Here is a 19,350-nt window from a genome sequence, read left to right as displayed (position 1 = left end):
CAATGCACAGGCGCTATTAATACACCAAGGAGAAAGAGAATTCCTCTTAGAGGAAAGCTCAAAGGAGCCATCGGGTTGGCTATTTACAGACTTACTGACTGATTGGATGACTGACTGCACTATACTTAACCGTCGTCTTTGCATCTTGTCTTACTCAACTTATTCTCTCCAAGGATTTTGCCTGGGGATGCATTCGGTGCAGTGTGCAAGAAAGAGATGTATTGTTATGCACATGAAAAATTATAATACAGGCAAGTGTTTAGGAAATGCTGCAAATCTCTACGTGCTTCCACTGCTGTGTTACATCAACACGCTCATGACATTTGACTGGTGGCAAATAGCTGCCTGGCCACACTTATGATCGCCTCTCTTTTCTAGAAGTGCCCAGTTAAAGAGCATCAAATCCCATCACACTAAACCCACACAAGCCCAACCTTCATTAGCATAGCTAACTAACTCCCTGAAACAGCAATAGTGGGGAAAACAATGGCAGTCTATTAAAGGGGGAAGAGGAGGAGATGGAGGAAGCTATTGTTCTGATCGCATTTAGCCACTGCCGTCACCCTGCAACTGTTGTCACATCTAAGTTTAGCTGGATGCTGGAGAGTAGGAAAAGAGTTTAAAGGAGGAGAGAAGGAGGGATAGGAGGGAGAGGAGGATAAAAGGATGGGAGAACAATGCAGCAAAACATCTGATTTTTGGCAAACTTCAAAACCCGAATATTAGCAAGGGGCCCACTCATAAATTTCATCAATTCTCAATACCCTAATTATTCCAATATATGTCTCATCAATGTAAGATGTTGACAAGACATTAAGGAGAACAAACTAACTTATATAGAGGTGCAATGTTTTAGCAGCCAGATGATTTATCGGTGCTGATTTCCTTAATTTTGGGAGATCGGTGATCGGCCAATGTTAACATCTTATCCACCGATCTTATCTACCTCGGCAAAGGTCTAAAAATCAGCCACTAACCTCTGCTCTCCCATGAGAAAGATTTGACTGACAGATCGGCCCACCAGGTTATATTTGCATGTTTACAATTAACAATAGTTACACCACTGTTGCCAATTCAGTAACGTTCTGACTATATTGAGCAACACTTCAAACAAAACAAATTGGTATTGGCCAAAATCGAAATCAGCAGGTAAAAAAGATCAGTAATTGGCAATTGGCCAGAAAACTGCAATCGGTGCAGCCCTAGGCTTACATTTTATTATTTTAGATGCGTGGCCTAACATCCTTAAAATAAAAACAACACACTAAAGCAGTAATAAAAAAAATTACCTCTTTGTTTGGTCTTTGGATGAAATTTTTAAGTTAACCCAAGATGTAGTAACATTCATCAAAGGTCTCAGGTAGACCTCTTCATTGTTTTCCATTCACAGTTTTGATCTTTTTTCCCCATCAGATGTACAGTACAACTATAAGAATAATAAATAGATAATCCTCAATGTTTACAATGTCTTTTGAATCAGTGCAGGAATGCTGATTTATTAAAATATTATAATTAGAGTGAATTACAAATATGTCTCTGTTGAGATGACACAAAAAACTCCAGCAGTGCTAAAAAAAAATACTAGACTAGACAAGACAAAAACAGAGAGGAGCTAAAAGAAGAAACAAAGCAAGACCCAAGAAAAAAAGACAGGGGAAGACAGAAGAGGGAGACAGATTAGCCCAGCTGTCTGCTCATAAAACAGCCGAAGGGTAAGGCGCTAAGCTCTCCAGTGAAAGCAGAGCTTAGGTGGGTGACACAGGGCAAGGACCCCACTCAGTCCACGGTGGCCTACAGCACAGGGCCAAAGCCAAAGCAAAGACACATGGATAAACAGTGGGAGATGCGACTCCGTGCCTGCAAATCCACAGGGCTAAGACGGCCGTGTGGCGTTGCTCTCCCCCCCCCATCTCCCCCCAGTCAGGAGTGGAGACAGAGGGGTTAAGGTTTAAGGCTTGGCTCCCTAACCAGCCAACAAGGACCAAGCAGAAATGCTAGACATTGTCTCAGTAGAGTCAATGAGTTCATCAAGAAGAATGTGGAATGTGTGCAATGCTTTGGCTCTTCTTGGAGGAATGCAGAGACAATTGCATGCAGTCTTGACATGTGTCCACTCATAAAAACAGCTCAGCCTTATCAATTACACTGTCTCTACTTTCTCCACTTAATGGAAACACACAGTACTGTCCATCTCTGTAGAGCTGCCCTGCTCCTGACCCCTGGTTAGCACCAACATTAAGTGGAGAGGTCTGAGTTCAAAAGCAGAGATCTTTAACCACTCTGGACTTCACACTCAGCCCTCATCTATGACCTAGTGGCAAAGAGGAATTAGCAGCAGCTGCTTTATGAGGTCCCCAATGTGATGGTGCTCTGTATCAATCCATCAACAGTTTAACCATGAGTTATACATTTACATAGTGTTTCTTACTGATGTAAAAACAGCCTCAGCACTCAGATGGGCAGTAGAAAAAGAAGGAAGATATACGACCATGAGGGTTAAATTTGTTGAAGGCTTTTATTTTTAGTTTGGTTTTTATCAAGAGGATTATAGAGCATGTCTTCTACATTTCTTACACATAGAGATTAATATTGAAAATATAGTCTAGTAAAGTTATGTCATTGATTGCTTCTTTAATGTTTCATGGAGCACTGGATATCTCTTGTAGAGCAGGAGAGCAAGGCAGTACACCCAGTCTCTAAGAAAGGGGACCAAGAGTTTGTTCTAACAACTGAGGGATCACTCTTCTCAGTTTCAGAGGGAAAGCTTTCCTTATGATGTCGTAAGAGATTCAATTATAAAACCTCAGATTCTGAAGGAGTAGTGTGGTTCTTGTCCTTCCTGTGGATTGAGGAGAATTGATTAAAGGGGTTTACAAGTTGTAAGATCTATCAGGTCATTGCATATTCATAGAATATTTTCCTCATCTCTGGTTCAGAAAGAGTTGAGTCAAGCAGTGAAACTCTTAATTTATAGGTTTATCTATATGATGAATCTTTACCTGATGTGATGAAATGTGGATTTTTACCAAAGTTCTTCAAATCTAAAGATGTTTGTGCTACATTTGCACTACTTTGTGCAGTAAAATCTTTTGTTTGTGTTGCTCTTTTTAGTCTTTTTATAGTGTAAAGTTCAAAAGGTCAAGCAGTTCCCTTACATTACCCAAATCACAAAAAACAGGGTGTCAGACATTTTAGATCGTTGAAGAGGCGACTAACATGCTTGCTGATCTGAAGGTGGTCTGAAAAACCTCGGTGACTTCTTTTGATTCAGATAAGTAGCAACTCTACAGCAAACTCTCCCTGATGGTGATTTTAACCCTCTCCATAAATCTGAGTTCATACCCACTATGAAGGATTTCAACCACTTGTATCGAGGATCTCATTCTTTCCACCCATGACCACTGGTGAAGTGTGGAACATAAACAGACGAGTGAATCGAAAGCTTTGCTTTAAGGTTCAGTTTTTCTTTTTCTTTGCCACTCAAGGTGTCACAAGAATTGCTGCAGATGAGGCCCCAATTTATTTCACATTGTTTGCCCCATCTATCATTTATAAACGAGACTGATTGGTGCCCTTAGATTTAGTTTTCCTTACCCTTGCAGCAGAAATACTGATAAGGACCTTCCTTTTTCACAAGGCCAAGACCAGAAGCTGAAGTGAACCTAATGTCTGGTTGCAGGTTGTCTTTCTTTATCCTTTCTAAGGTTGTGAAAGTTAACTTTAACACTCAGAAAAGTTTTAACATCAACAGAACCCCAGAACAAAAGTCTTTCTCTGTTTAATTTGTGTATCAGATCAGTTATTTGAGAGGAAGGGTTTAGCTTTTTTATTCACACAATCACCTCAAATTCAGTGAAGTTAAAAATCTATTGAACTAATGTTAATAATTCTCAAGTAAATTAAATCAACAAAATGTTTGAGTTGAACTTCAATTACATTATGGCTTGCAAGATAAAAAGAGGGACTGATCTTCTCCCAGACCAGATTCGGGATCCATTTAATTTCTCTGTCCCTGTCTCCTATTCTCTTGATTTACCCTAACAGGGTTTTCTTGAGAACTAAATCTACTTAGGATTTATTGTTTTCTTATTATTTCTCATCACTGGAAATTATAATCCTTTTGCCTAATCCTTCTACCTCCCTCTAGTTCAGATCATATTCATCAAGATCATCCCCCTCGTCTGTGAAAAGCAAGAATCCGGCACAACAGGGAGGTCTAAAGAGATCGGGCACTAAAACAAGGGGGTTTCTTCCAAATCAAATCTGGTTCCTCTGATGTAATCAAGACGAGACGCCAGAGACGGCAGTATAATCTCCCTGGGACATGCCTCCCTTGCTTGCATGTTATTAAAAAACAGGGAGGAACAAATCTTTAGATTGAAAGACCAAAAAAAATGGAATTATAATAAATCGTAGAAATCTGGGGCAAGGTTGGATAAAGCCTTCAGATACAGATGAGGGACAAATCTTTACTATGTGTTGTGTGTGTGTGTGAGTTTGAGAGAGTGCACAGGCATGCACTGTAATGTGTCTGCTTTGGTTGATTATAAAATATTTCAATTCACTCAAGATCCAGTCCCTGACCTAAGCCCTCCCTGTCTACATTTGTGGGAGGATTGGAAGGGGGGGATATCAGAACTCACTTAGTGACGTCTCATAGTAAAACTGTGATCTGTCTATTTTCTTTTAGACTTCGTGATCCCTTGATCTAAATTCAATTTTATCTGCAGTTACAAAAAATAGCCACATGATGGCACAATGCGACAAAAGTGGACACCCGAATGTAACCACAGGGCTCGCTATACTTTGCTGATCTTTCCTGTTGACTGTGATTTATAAAACTCTCAGTATTATGCATATGTCATCAAAAACTGTGATGTTGACATATCCACCTAGATATAATTAACATTTAAGGTACGTAATTAGATGACTAATCCACAAACCCTGCAGATGATATTGTGAAATTGGTATTGCAGTATAAACATCTACCACCAGATGGTGCTACATAGTTAAATAGTGCGACGTTTTCTTTTGTAATTACATCTTCTTAACTCATTCATCCAGGTTGAAAATCAATATTGAGTAATCGTTTTTTAAATTCCTCTAGGTATCGGCTTATTTATGTAAAATCATTATATTTTCATGATATTTTTTGAAGTTATAGGTCATAATTGTATTTTAGTTGTCACGAAAAGATGTTAGAGGAACTGTTTTATTGTTGTAGTCCAATGTGTTCACAGGTAGATATAAAATCAGCCCTTTCTACTTTTTTAAACTCTGAAGCTCCTTTCACCCTTTCCTCCCTCATTTTGTTTTTGTTTTTCTTCCACAGTAAATTGCCCATCACTTTCCGCTATCTTTTCTGGGTTTTGACTTTTGAAAAAAGAAAAAAAAAAAAAAAACATTCACTTGTATGAATAGAAAAACCTAATTTTTGATACCTTTATTTAACTTATTAAAGGATTAATTAAGGAGAATTTAGTTTAACACAACCTGCATGTCATGATTCTTAGTCGTCTGATTTTGTGTTTTAATGTTTTGGGAATATGTGACTTATGTTGTTCCATATTTAGTTGAGTTTATTTTGAGATTCCCTGTTCTTACTTGTTTTCTGTTCTTATATTGTGATTTGTGTTGTAGACTTTCATATTTTTTTCCACTTCATATAAATCTTGTATTTTTAGTCTGGTAATTACTCACCTTCCCTCAGCCTTTTAGTCCTGATTTCCAAGCAACTGGCCCTGATTCAGTTAATTAGACTCACATGGTTCCCATGCCACTGATTACATTCATAGGATAGAACGCACACTTCCTGCTAAGCATAGTGAAGATGGTGCACTGCCCCTCTTACTTAAAGGGTGGTAGACCCTGTTATGTCCTTAATGTCTACAGTAAATTAGTCTGACAAATTGCTTACTAAGGACTAAGCAGGGATTGTTGTGTCATAATCTGTCTTATATAAGTACAGGCTTTGCATTACTGTTTTCATCATTCAGTTCTGTAAAGTATTTTAAGACAGAGTTGTCAGTGACACAACACCTCCCCTGACATTTCTACCCATGAAAAGTCAGCATTTGCTGATAAGTTGCAAACCCAGTTTAGCTCTCAGATAAGCTAGAGCAGTCTAGACACAACCATGAAGACAGAATCTCACAACCAGTTTAAATTCATTGACTACATTTTGCAAGACTTTTGCAAAATGCCACATTTTGCACATTTTGCAAATAAAATGTGGCTACAATAAAGGACAGAGAATGAGAACGTCATGAGCTAAGAAATAAAAGAAAATTACTAGTGTAGCATAACGTGTCTTTTGTTATTGCTTTCTCCTTTTTTTCTGACTGTTATTTTTCTGTCTTTATCTCCCCTTTTTCTTTATCTCTCTTTCTCATTGAGGTTTATGCATTTTAATAAGATTATTGATTTGACTTGACTGCAATCCAAGCCAAATCATGCTTTGATTTGGCTTGGATTTGGCCAACTGGCCCCAAAGCATGATAAAGTAACTTAGGTAGAATCGTTAAATTATCATCCTTAAATAATGTGTAAATTTGGGTCCAACACTAGTGGGTACAGTCAGAGCCATTACTGAAGCCTAAAATTGCAACAGAGTGGGGTGACATGCCAGCACTTAACAGGAGTGTGTCTGCCACACCCCACTCCTCTTGACAAAGCCCAGGCTCACACTGAAAATAGTTAAAGCTGCCAGAGTTACAGAGCAATGACCGGTCTCATTGAGGGAATTGAGAAGTTCGACAGTCCTGGGAAGGGACGAGGACTCCGGGTTACCAAGGCCTTTAAAGTCGGAGAGCTCCTGTTTTCCAGCCCACCATATTCCTATGTGCTGTCGGTCGAAGAGAGAGGCAACTACTGTGAGTTCTGCTTCACCAGGTAAAAAAGCCCAACAGTTAATGTATTTATTTATTACTATTAATGAATGAATACAACTTTAAATGTCTCTTCGAACTTGAATCTTAACTCAGTAACTCTAGATCTATCAGAGCCATAGAAACTGTCACAGCATAAAATCTATTTTAGTTCTGCTTGTGCTTCCTCCTTCTGTGGCATGGATATATAGCCTACTTATCTGCCTCATTACCTTCTAAATAATGTCAAATCCACTACTGTGATTGTAATTTCATTATTGTAACAGAATATGAGAATGTGATCAGCATGTATTGTTGTTTCATTAAAACCACCTTATAAATAAGTTAAAAATTTTCCCAGGATGAACTCGTTCTATCAGTCAGAATATATCTGCATAGGCCCATAAACTAATTTAAAAACAGATTAGTTAATTCACTGAAAATGTCTCAGAACTCTGGACTGCTTTGCTGTTTCTATGTCACGGAGACAACTGGTCCGACTTGAGGCCAGATCTATTAATACCACAGAATGCTTGAAAACTCTTTTGCAGGCCACCAGCAACAGCTTGCTCTTGTCCATGAGGCATGACATTTAAACGATTGTGATACGAAACACTCATTGCAGTGTAATACAGTGTAAAAATCAGATGCAATCAAATAAGTACTTAAATATGGGTTCATTGACTAGTTTTAAGTGATTAACGGCCTAAAACCTGCGAACAAATGACATATGATGTGCAATTTAATAATAGATCAACCAATCTATTTCTTTGGAAGTTTGATAGTATTTAATTGTCTCTACTGGATGCCTTCAAAATTCTAATACACCTTTCTGTTATAGGAAAGAAGGCTTGGCAAGATGCGGGAAGTGCAAGAAAGCTTTTTACTGCAATGCAAAGTGCCAGGTAGGAAACATTAGGACACAGTGGGTAAAATACATATTGAACATATCAACAACTTTCTAATTAAATACATTTTTAAAGGTACAATTGACAAGAAATTATCACCAGATGGTTGTAGCAACATATCCAGGCCACACATACAAAAACATCACAGAGGTTACAGATGATGCTATGTGTGTTGTGCAATCAAATGGAATAAACTCAGGGAAAATAGATTTAAACATGCTTAGTAGAATTTATTTAAGACCTCCCACAAAAACCTGATGACAACTTCAACAAAGAGAAATAGGTTGCTTTTATTTCTCAGTTGTGATTTTGGACCATTTTTCACACAGGAAACTTTCAAATCCTGAAGGAGGATCTGTGTTTCCATTCTATGGCTTAAACAGCTGGTCCAATATCAAGTTACTTTTTAGCATAACTCTTTTATTTTTAGTACTGCATTTAGTATTCAGCTACAGAGCGATGAAGTTATTCTTTGGTTGGTGATAATCTTTTCTTCTAATGCAGCTACAAGCTAAACTATGTCTTGATGATGGTAAGTTAAAAAGAATTCAACTTAAACTAAGTTGAATCTCAGAATACACTGGGAGGCCACTGGTTGTTTAAGATGTTCTAAAGTTATAAACTTAACATATTTCTAATTTTTCTGTTGATATAAAATTCATTTTCTTTGCTGCAAGGTACAGTACCTCTATTGCATGTGTAGTTGCTAATGTAATCAAAACTCCAGCAGCCCCATGAGCAATAAACTGGATGTTTGAGAGCAACATTCCTGCAGCCTTTAAAATGAAAGTATTTTTCTTTAAATTTATTTATTTTCTATTACACATTTATTCACATGTGCAAGCCTCACTGAGAACCAGAATCTCATTTTTTTGAGGGATTTGTTCACACAAACAGCCACATTAAAACACAACTGAACACAGGAGACTATTGATACCAAGAAACAAATATTTGTCACTTAAACAGTGTGTTGAGAAGAAATTTAAAGAGAGTGAATAAGCTGCAGAGTTTTAGGTGTTGCTGTTGGGGGGTTAGGTGACTATTTTACCCAGCTCTGATGGGACAGATGGAGTATAGAGGGTTATAAAGTCCTGGAAGTGCAGATTGCATCGTTAACATGATATAAAAAGAATGACAGAAACAGTCTAAGTATTGATTTATATATTAAGTTACTTCAAAGAGATGTTTCTATATGGATGATGATGTCCAGTTGCCTAAAGAATGCAAAGTGCTTTGATGGGTGAGAGGATTACTTCCTGTAATTAATATTAAAGCACTTTGAAAGACTTTGTCTCTGTGTCAGACAGCTGGCAGAAGCATTCCTGTAAATGATGTCTGCACAATCAAGGACAGGTATCAAAGTGGCAACAACAAAATCGGTTTCTACAAAGAAACCGGGCTTCGGTTTTAGTTTGTTTAAATGTTGCTTGACACAAGAATCAAAAGAGAGAGTTTCATCAATAATGCCAAAGTCTGATGCAAACTGTAAAATAGATAAACCTGCTGAAACGTTTTCTTTGTTGCCTGATCAAGTATGAGGTATTTTATGTGCTTTTTCATGAAGAAAGGAGACTGGGCCATGCACAAGCTGGAGTGTTCAGCTATGAATGCATTTGGAGAGAACTGGTGCCCGTCAGACACGACCCGCCTTGTTGCTCGAATCCTTGCTAAGAAGGTTGGTCTCAACATGAAAAAAAAACAGTATTTTTGAACTGTTTCAACCAAGTACTTTTTTCAATAACATTATGTCAAATGTACTTATCCCAAATCAGAAAATGATGAAAGAGCGATGTGTTTCGGAGAAGATGTTGCTCATTGAAGAGCTGCAGTCGCGTGAGTAAAAACTTTTATTACATACTGATAAAGAGCTTAAAGGCTTTTTATTGCAACTAGACTTTTACTTCTATTATCTAACGCAGGAGAGGTTCAAATATTTTGAAAAGAAGAATTGACAAAAATTTACTTTACAAATATGGCACAATGTGGCAAAGTTCAACAGGTATAAAGACTTTATAATACACTGTATGAGTATATGTATAGTTAAATGGTGACAAAATGGAAACATTGAAATATTTACCTCACTGCAACAGATTTGGAGGATGAAGATAATGAAAAAAGAGAAAGAACCGACACTGACATTGCTGCCCTCCATCGGTTTTACCCTAAACATTTGGAGTTGCCTGACCACAAAGACCTGCTTACACTCTACTCCCAGGTACCACAAAGACTTATTTATTTCTTGTGTTTTATTGATTTAGGTGAGCAGATAGCGTTTTTCATATTTTTCATTTATTCCGATGGTCTGTATTTAACAGGTTGCCTGTAATGGTTTTACAATAGAAGATGACGAACTTTCCCACATTGGTACTGCAGTCTATCCAGAGTAAGAAGAAAGCCTCATATGCATGCTAACGAGCATGAAATGCTGTTATAACATAGTAAATATTTTGCTTTCTTGACCATCCAAAATCATAATAATAACAATACTCCCACATGTGTCACATCTAAACAAGAATGTTTCCTCATAATCTGCAGAACTTCACTATAGATCTATGGAGGTTTCTATGACTCCACCATCAGTTTCAGCCTCCCTGAGGAGGAGAAAACACCATATATGTCTCATAAGCTTGTCAGCGTCATGAAGGGATGAACATCACTACACGTCATTGCAGCAACAATTCTAACCTGCCATTAGGTGCACATGTTTTGACAAGTGCAAGTCACAATGACTATTGCAATTAACTATTAATTCTCCAAAACCCTTTGAACCCATGCTCATTCTTTTCTCCTCATCCATATATACAACACAGGGCTTATTTTATGCGTTATGCATTAGAACTCACAGCCATCTTTGTCTCTGAGTAACTTATTAATGTACAGTTTGGAGGCGTGTGTGTGCTTCTTCCTAGTCAAGAACCTCTCTGCAGAGTTAAAAAGAATAGACGTTATCAATTACTCATGTTATTGCTGTGATCAATGTTAAGTAAAACGTGTGTTTTATCCAAATTAAAGCTGTTATTTACAACCTGTTTTTTCACCCACAGTGTGGCACTTATAAACCACAGCTGTCTTCCCAGCGTCATAGTAACATATAATGGCACGTCTGCTGAAGTCCGGGCGGTGCAGGACATGAAACCTGGAGATGAAGTGAGGAAAAGGCATGAATGCCACTAAAGGAGGTCACATCCTGGGCTAGTTTTGCATCAAGTGTGTGGAGAATGCTTGTATTTTAATGACTTATAGTGAACCGTGTTATAGACTTAAGTTGAGTGAAAGAGTTTGAGTTGATCACCTGGAAAGTTTCCAGGAAAATCCAATGGTGACAATGATTTTAAAAGTTTCTTTCTGCTACTTTCTTACAATAATTGACAAATAATTAAATCATTAACCTTAATCTGGGGTTGGCATTTAGCATTTAGATGTACAACATGTCTAAGAAATGGTTCTGCAGAATTTTAGTCATATCTTTAAAAAAAACTCATGTTCTAGAAAATATTCAGCCAGGTAAATGGAAATTCACTCACGAGTTTTTCAAGGCAGCAGTTTGAAAGTGTTGTATGACAGGTGGTTGGTTCATAATGTTATATTTGTATGTGATTATAGAGCAGCAAATAATGAGTATAACTTCAAGGACAGAGAACATGCTCTGTAGTAAATGTGTGTGTGTTAAATCTCCACTAGGTTCTCATCAGCTACATAGACCTCCTTTATCCAACAGATGATCGAAACAACAGGCTGAGGGAATGCTATTACTTCACCTGTGACTGCTTGGAATGCAAAACCAAGTCCAAAGTAAGGCACAAGGAATAGTAAATGCAAAATAAAATTTCAGCCCCCTCCACATTTATTGGCACCTCTGGTAATGATTTGTTAAAAATATTAATCATGTATTATTATCTCAAGAGTAAAAAAAAAAAAAACAGCATTTAATTTTTTAAAATTTTATGAGGGAATGTTTTAGTTTTATGTATAAGACTTGTTAGGGGTGCTAACAATATGAAGAGCACCATAGATGGATGTCTTTTGTGCCTTGATAATTATATGAAGATTTTCTGACATGTTTCATCCACAGGATAAGGCCAAGCTGAAAATTTGCAAGCAGAGAGATCCAGTTGAGCCACATGTGGTCGACAACATGATCCGCTACGCCAGGAACTCTGTCAGGGAATTCAGGGCCCTAAAACATGTCAAAAATATCTTTTCAGCAAAGAAGCATTATTAACTTTGAAATAATAAACATATATATTTTCATTGCCATGCATCTTAAAAACTTACTGCCTGAATTAATATCTAATGTCCTTGATATTGATGCACATCTTTCTTTAAAATGGCAAAACTGGAAGAGCTAAACAAAAACTTTTAAAGACTCTTGTGAAGCCTTAGCTCAGCTTGTGTGTATGCATCCTTGACTCAGTAGCACCTCCTAGTGAGTTGTTGGACATGTGTGAGCAGAGCCTGGAGAAAATGGGAGCGGTCTTTGATGACTCCAACGTCTACATGCTCCATATGATGTACCAGGCCATGGGGGTTTGCATTTACATGCAGGATGCAGACGGAGCTATCAGATACGGCGAGAAGATCCTCAAACCTTACAGGTATCAAAATACACACAGTGTAGAGGTGAAAATATGCTGTGCAGATTGGTACAGTTTTGTTTTAGCTACCTTGTTTTCTTGTTTAAAAATGTGAATGATGGAATTAACATTACAATTATTCAATTAAACCATTTACCTGCAGGGGGTCCTTTTATAATTTTATATTGGATGTCTTGGACTGTCTTAAAAAAGTATCCACGCCTTTTGAGCTTTTTGTTGCATTGCAACAAGAACTTAATGTCAGAGACCCAAACAAATTGGTCTCAAAATGTGAAGAGGAAGGAAAATGATGTATAGTTTTTAAAAATGTTACAATTTAAAATTTAAAGCGTTGCTAGATTTATGTTTAACCTCGAATCAATTCTTTGTTGAATTCAATTTAGTCTCTATCGTTTTTGCAAGTGTTTCCTTTACCAATGAATTCACACTTGTAGGCTACTTTTGTGTTGGATTACTAAATAAATATATGAACCTTTGTAGTCTGAATCTACTTTTAATCTGACAAAACATACTTTTCAAGGGCTCTGTAATGTAATTTGGTTTTCATTAGCTTCACTCTACTTCAGATTATTGTGTTAATCTAAACATTCACATTTTTGTTTGAGACAAGCAGGTTTTTAAGGTGGATTGAAGAGGGCTTTGTGCTTTTGCTTATTTTGTGGTTTTTCGCTCTTGTAGGAAATAAACATTTTCTGTATATCAGAAAATTTACATAAAATATATACTTCTCTTCAAGTTACATCAAAACCTTTCTTTTGTTTTTTTTGGGGGGGGGGCTAGAACATTCATAATCTAAATTAAAGGATTACAGACTTTTGCTTTCAACTTTTAATATTTCTCCCAGTTCTTTTAGACCTGGCCATAAGAGTATTTTTTCTATCATATAAATAAATAAATGTGCTAAAAGATGATTTCCTTTAGCTTATTTAATCATTTCTGTAAATTTGGTGTACATGATTTCTCTGATGCAGCAAGCTTTATCCCCCCTACTCGCTGAATGTGTCCTCAATGTACCTGAAGATGGGCAGAATCTACATAAATATGGACAGGAACTCAGAGGGCACCAGTGCTCTCAAGAAGGTAAGATGGATTTATTTAAACTTTGCACAAAGAGGCATTTTGTGTTGCTTTCTTCTGATAAGACAATGAGTTAAATAGTAAATGGGATGTTTGCACAAAGTAGTGTTAAGTTTGACTGGACGTTTAGATTTGGTCCCAGATTTGATTGAACTGTATTTACCACCAGTATTTTTGTCTCATTTTTTCGGTTACCTTCAGCCTAAGTGTTTGTGTTTTTTTAACCTGAATATTTTGATGAAGGAAAAACATTTTGTTGACAAGAAATGTGATAAGAGTGTTTTGTTGTCTAAATTAACACTGACACAAAGAAAATACAGCTGGAAATTTGCTGACTTTAGCCGTCACAGGTTAAATATACATCTATGTGGAAACTATGTGAATTACTTTAAACAAATATTTTGCTTATTGGATAGGCAATGGCTATAATGGAGGTGGCTCATGGAAAGAATCACCCTTTCCTCAAAGACTTGCATAAAGAGATTGGACAAAAGTGAAGATAATATTGGGACTGATTTGATCCGAGCTTCACAGAACTGAAGGATTTTTTCCAAAACAATATATGTACATTTGGTCTCATGCAGCTATGTAAAGTGAAGTTGTATACCATGTTATGGAGTGAAATTGTTTCTTACCACACTAATTTCACTAAAGTGACTTTTCCACGTGCAACTGTTTTTGTGATTATTTCTTTACTGTAAAAAAAAAAAAATATATATATATATATATATACACTATATATATATTAACTTCAATATTAGTAGGTCAAATAATGAATACAATTACTCAACTGGCAAAGGCACTATTTCCAGAAGCATTCTCTCAGCCTTTAAATCGATGGTGTTTCAATCACTGCCATGGCCACAAGCACTTGGGCATGCATACTGACAAGTGAGTTTTGTGTAGAACTTTCCCCGTCAGCATAAACCCCTGACCTTTGCCAAAGACCTTTATGATAAATTAGACAACGAATCCAATGCAGGACTTTCAGACATCAGTGCCCAACCACACTGTTGCTCTCCTGCAAAAATCGCTAAATATTAGAAGGGTGCAGACGCTTTCTACGAAGACCTGAAGCTGTTTAAGGTGAAAAACACAGAAAATATCTGTGATATATATATATAATGATATAATATATTTTATATGAAAGCCAATTTATTATGGAACAGATTGTGAAAGTATGTGTAAAAGTAAGCATATGAACACTTCATGGCAAAATACACATTATTTAAATGTCACTTTCTCTCTTCCTTTGGACTTCATTTTAACTTCTTGATATTTTTTGGAGGTTTTATTACTTTTTACGTCATGGTTAAATTGAATACATTTTAAGTTACTTATGTGTAATTTTAAAAAAACTATACAAAATAAATTAACAAATCCAGTTCATGATCAAATCACATAATGGAGAAGTAGCTGGTCTGTGTGCAAAACAAGGCTACACCAACCAACCAATCATGTGTTTTGTTTGGAATTGCAAATTCATACTTTGTACATGTTTAGAAGTCCAAGAAAGAATGTCTCACCATTTCTTTTTTTCCACAACAGGGATCAAGTTGTTAATAAATAAGAGATAAAACTCAAATAATGTCACAAAGAAACAGTTCAATTCAGGGCCTCAGAAATTAAAGAAAAATAATGCTTTTATTGCATAATAAGCAAGTAGAACAGCTCAATACATGTCTGGGGAGAGAAAACAAAACTTAATGCACTGAAAATGCGTATTCAGAAACATATGTACATATAATTTGAAGCATATTTTGAAGGTTTTTTTTTGCCAAAACAAAAGAGAGTGGGGCAAAAATTAAATATACAAACAAACTGGAATGAAGTGACAAAAATACTGTTGAATAGAAAATAAGTGCAACAAAATAAACCCTTGAATATCAAAATTTTATAAAGCTTATACATACATATCTGAGATCACATACTAAAATATATACACTGAAATGTAAAAATGCATGCATAGTTTATGTTTCGGTATTTTAAAGTTACCAAGTCAATAAAAGCAAACTATATAAAACATTTGGACATGACTGTTTTGTACAGCGTAATAGTTAGCTTAGGTACAAGTCAGAAAAGCAGAAACATATGGGTTTAGGGTTTTATAAGTATCAGATTTTCTTCTCTTGGCAAGATGTATTGTGCCTTTTATTTTGTTCAGAGTAAAAAAGCTATATGATTGAAATTTTGAAGCAACCAATTAAATATCTTTTTTTTTTAAGAAATCAACAAATTCCTTTTCAATAAGGCACAATTGTAAAACCATTAATTATCTTCAATTTAAGCACTATAAAGGTTTGAAATGTATAACAAAACAAAATATATTATTTCTGAAATGTTCTTGTGTTTGCTTAGGCTCACACAAAACATCTTAGCTGGCAAATCTTCACATGAAAATTGAAGAAATCTAAGGAAAATTTCACCAAAAGCAGAACAAAAAAAGGTTAAGACAAATTCAGAAGAACAGCATGTCTGCCAATGGCAAAGTGAAGGTGACCACAGTCTTCATAGAAATAAATAAAAACACTTGTTACAATATTGAAGTAAAGAATTTGCTGCATTAATCATTATTGTGTTGAAAACAAATGAACACTTATACTCAATTTGGCAAACCAGAGTAAAAATGTAGTTTAGAGTAGTAATACTGCTGCAACCTACTGTTCATGCAGCATATTGCAGGTCCTAACACTGGCTTTAAGATTGTTGTAAAAACATGTAGCAGGTAGGAAACTTCCCACATTCACGCTCACAGCAACAAGCTGCCTGTTCACCTGACCTACATGGAGACGACGCAGTTACATGTACGGTCAATAGAAAAACAACAGAATCAAGATGCAACGGGAAAAACAAAGAGCTAAATCTGAATATGAAATGGAAAAGTGGTTAATTTTGGGGGGGGAGGGGTTTACACTTTTTAAGAGGAGTTTGCTTTAAACTCTACTAAAATGTACAAACTGCTTAGTAGAAAGCTCAGCGAGTCTCTGTATCTTCTACTCATCAGCTTTCTAGATCTAACTGGGAAGTGCTGATCTCATCGTTTAGTTGAACACTGAGGAGTCCATCTCAGATGAGGCGTGAGTTCTTGAGGAACTGGATGAGCACCTGGTAGACAAACTTGTACTGGGAGATGGTCTGCACCATCAGCATCCTCTGATGTCTCAGCTCTGACAACATGGTGGGAACTTCCACTGGCTAAAAGGAAACAAAGACGATGGAGGTTGATGTTAGTCATAGAAAAGAGATACATAAAAGGCCCATTAGGTTTCCTGACACCCCTCATATTTTTAAATCTTTTCCTTGGTGACTCATACCACAGGTTTATTTCCACCACTCTGAAACTAGTGCACCGACTGCAGCTTAGTTACAGCCATCATCTACACACCTCATTGTGCTCCAGGCAGCTGATCATAAGCTCAGCCAGGATCACCACACCGGTGCGACCCACGCCGGCACTGCAATGCACCACCACTGGAGGATTAAGGCTCTTTGAGGTATCCAGCATGGTGTTGGTGTGCCTCCTCACAGATTGAATCTGCTCCAAGTAGGCTGGAAAAAAAAAAAGAAAAGATGGGCGTTCTGGTAGGTGGCGTCTTTAGACATTGATTAGTAAAGGTATTGACAATAAGACAAGTCCTCTCACAGAGAAAACCAGGAACATATTCAGGACAGCCCTGCTCAGGCCAGTCGGTGTACTGCAGGTGCCAAACCGTCCTCTCCTGGCCGGACAGCAGGTGTTTGACCTTCAGACCCGTGGTGGCGTAGGAGTTATACTCTGTGCGAAACTTGGTGGTCACCTTGAACTTGCCGTAGGTGGCAGAGTTGTGTTTGGAGCCCAGTTTGGGCCAATAACGGTGACTCTTGGACCTGCCGCCCTCCTGGGTGAAAGATTGATAAAAATAGTGCATTAATTATTTACTTCGGTCATTTGTAACCTTTTCTTGCACAAGTCAATAACCAACATAATGCTGAAGAAACAAAACACAAAACTAATACATCAATAATATTCTTGTCAATGGCAAATAATAAGTGAAGCTTGAAGTGGACATGTTTCTAGTCTAGATTAAAAGAAACACATTGACCACAATAGCAGTCAAAAGACACATGTAAACCTGGAGGGGTGGCAGAGACAAGAGCTCATGTGGGACAATCTGTCAACAAGACAACAATTAGTTGTGCACTTCAAAACATTTTTGAAGGGTTTGGGATGCTGGTCTGAGTTTATTGGAAGATGGATGAAACAAAATGAAAAGCAAGGAAACCTGTTAGAGACTGTAAAGGACTTGACTGGGCAGCAACTCCATCCTATAGCAGGGCAATGACTAAATACAACTTAAATAGTTTATTCGGTTTTTGTTAGACTTGTCCAGTCAAAGTCCAGACTTAAATTCTGTGTCAAGACTTGAAAATTGGTACTTTCCATCCAATATGACTGACTAGCCATCTTGAGCTAATTTGCAACAAAAAAAATCTTTAAAATTTTAATTTGTAAAAGAATCTTCATCACCTCCTTCTTCTATTTTAGAATTATTCAATATTTTATGTCAATCTATCACAAAAAATACCAATAAAATATACTGAAGATTGTAGCAAAATGTAAAAACAACCCTCAAGGTTTAATGTGCTTTTACCTCCTCTGCTGTAACCATAGCGATGACGTTGACGCCCTGCTCCCAGATCATCTGCCAGAAGTCACCACAGGTGTTGGCCAGTGGGCCTTGCGTGGCAATGTAGTGCCACTCCTCCCCTCTAATCATAACCTGGGAACAACAACAGACAAAATCCAATAAGAGGGTATTAGAACAACTAATACATTTCAATGTCTTTAAAATTTTATTTAGAGTAGAATAAATTTAACACCCTTAATAGGCAGAAATGTGAAATGCACGGACAGTTTCCTTATGTACCACTAGAGAGCAGTATAAGGAGTTCAAATTCAAACCCAAGGTCATTTTTTCATTTATCTTATACTCTTGTTAATTCCTTTACCGATAATAAAATGAGACAAAAGCAAAAGCAAAACTGACAAAATGTAATTTTATGAAAATTCCAGAGTGTAGCGCTGTTGCATAACAAGCACATCACAGCTGATTCTTCAAGGAACTTTGTGATTTAACATAGTCATTTTTACTAATGGAGAGGTCAGAGGTTACGAAGGTGCACCTTTGATTAGGCATATTTAAATAAAACAAACGATTGTGTCCTACAATTTGCTGTTTACACTGAGTTTATTTTTCTCAGCGTTGAAAAAATGAGGGCAACTCAAGTCGCTTAAGATGTTTGGAGTTTGGACAACATTCTTTTGTAATTCCAAGAACTTGGAGGGATTAAAGTTCTGAAAGCAATGACTGCTTTTCACACTTTTCTCCGAAGTAAAACCTAATCAGTTTCTTCTCTAACTGATCAGAGAAGAAAACTAATTAACTTTATTCTTTACTTAGTTTAGGACGTATGCGTGCTGCAAAGGGGCTTGACCTTGTTGTCCGAAAAGCTATACAGATGAACTTGATTTTTGAATGTTTTTTTTAAAGCAACAATTTCCATTGTGTGGATTTGTATTCATTTGTTTATAACAAAAACTAAAATAACCAAAATTCAGGATGCCTTGTTCTCAAAGGGAACACATAATGTGCCACCACACAGTCTGAGCAAAAGCAGGATAAAACGGCTCACACAGAAACAAAGTAACGCTTAATAACTCTTTGGAAAGCTCTGATTTCTGTCAGCTCACTGTGCTGGCTACATTAGTATGTGAGTATGATAATAAATAAACAATGAATAGAAGTAGATAAAAAGACAAATAAGAAAGTTAGACAGAAAGTGAAATAAAGTAAGATAATAAAAACAATATGACGATAAATTAAACTAATTATTAATAAAAAAAAAAGATAACCTATTATTAAG

At 36.7% G+C, this 19,350-nt stretch overlaps 2 protein-coding genes across 2 annotated transcripts in view; one reads left to right on the top strand and one right to left on the bottom strand.

Annotated features, from left to right (window-relative positions):
* The first annotated feature begins 6,629 nt into the window (after nt 1–6,629).
* LOC102221303 (N-lysine methyltransferase SMYD2) lies at nt 6,630–14,118 on the top strand. Its single transcript, XM_005800199.2, has 12 exons — nt 6,630–6,891; nt 7,708–7,771; nt 9,339–9,449; nt 9,547–9,607; nt 9,865–9,989; nt 10,090–10,157; nt 10,819–10,921; nt 11,456–11,566; nt 11,847–11,967; nt 12,195–12,369; nt 13,341–13,449; nt 13,863–14,118. The coding sequence occupies exons 1-12, from the start codon at nt 6,722–6,724 to the stop codon at nt 13,941–13,943; spliced, it is 1,299 nt and encodes a 432-aa protein (XP_005800256.1). The 5' UTR covers nt 6,630–6,721; the 3' UTR covers nt 13,944–14,118.
* Nucleotides 14,119–15,071: 953 nt separating this feature from the next.
* The window catches only part of ptpn14 (protein tyrosine phosphatase, non-receptor type 14), a 37,961-nt gene continuing 33,682 nt past the window's right edge, over nt 15,072–19,350 (bottom strand). Inside the window, exons 17-20 of the mRNA XM_023347757.1 lie at nt 18,078–18,206; nt 17,090–17,324; nt 16,832–16,995; nt 15,072–16,641 (exon numbers count right to left, since the gene is read on the bottom strand). Coding sequence (XP_023203525.1) covers nt 16,513–16,641; nt 16,832–16,995; nt 17,090–17,324; nt 18,078–18,206 — 657 coding nt within the window. The 3' untranslated portion in view covers nt 15,072–16,512. The remainder of the gene's footprint in view (nt 16,642–16,831; nt 16,996–17,089; nt 17,325–18,077; nt 18,207–19,350) is intronic.

Source organism: Xiphophorus maculatus, chromosome 15 (genome assembly GCF_002775205.1).
Source record: "Xiphophorus maculatus strain JP 163 A chromosome 15, X_maculatus-5.0-male, whole genome shotgun sequence".
Lineage (NCBI taxonomy): Eukaryota > Metazoa > Chordata > Actinopteri > Cyprinodontiformes > Poeciliidae > Xiphophorus > Xiphophorus maculatus.
Note: the sequence above shows the minus strand (reverse complement) of the source record. Positions and strands in the feature narration are given on the sequence as shown.

Bases quoted from the DNA above. Each gene is read 5' to 3' on its own strand.
- LOC102221303 (XM_005800199.2), top strand. From the start codon at position 6,722: ATGACCGGTCTCATTGAGGGAATTGAGAAGTTCGACAGTCCTGGGAAG. The intron at 9,990-10,089 runs GTACCACAAAGA...TGTATTTAACAG, and splicing joins TGCTTACACTCTACTCCCAG to GTTGCCTGTAATGGTTTTAC. The intron at 13,450-13,862 runs GTAAGATGGATT...CTTATTGGATAG, and splicing joins GCACCAGTGCTCTCAAGAAG to GCAATGGCTATAATGGAGGT.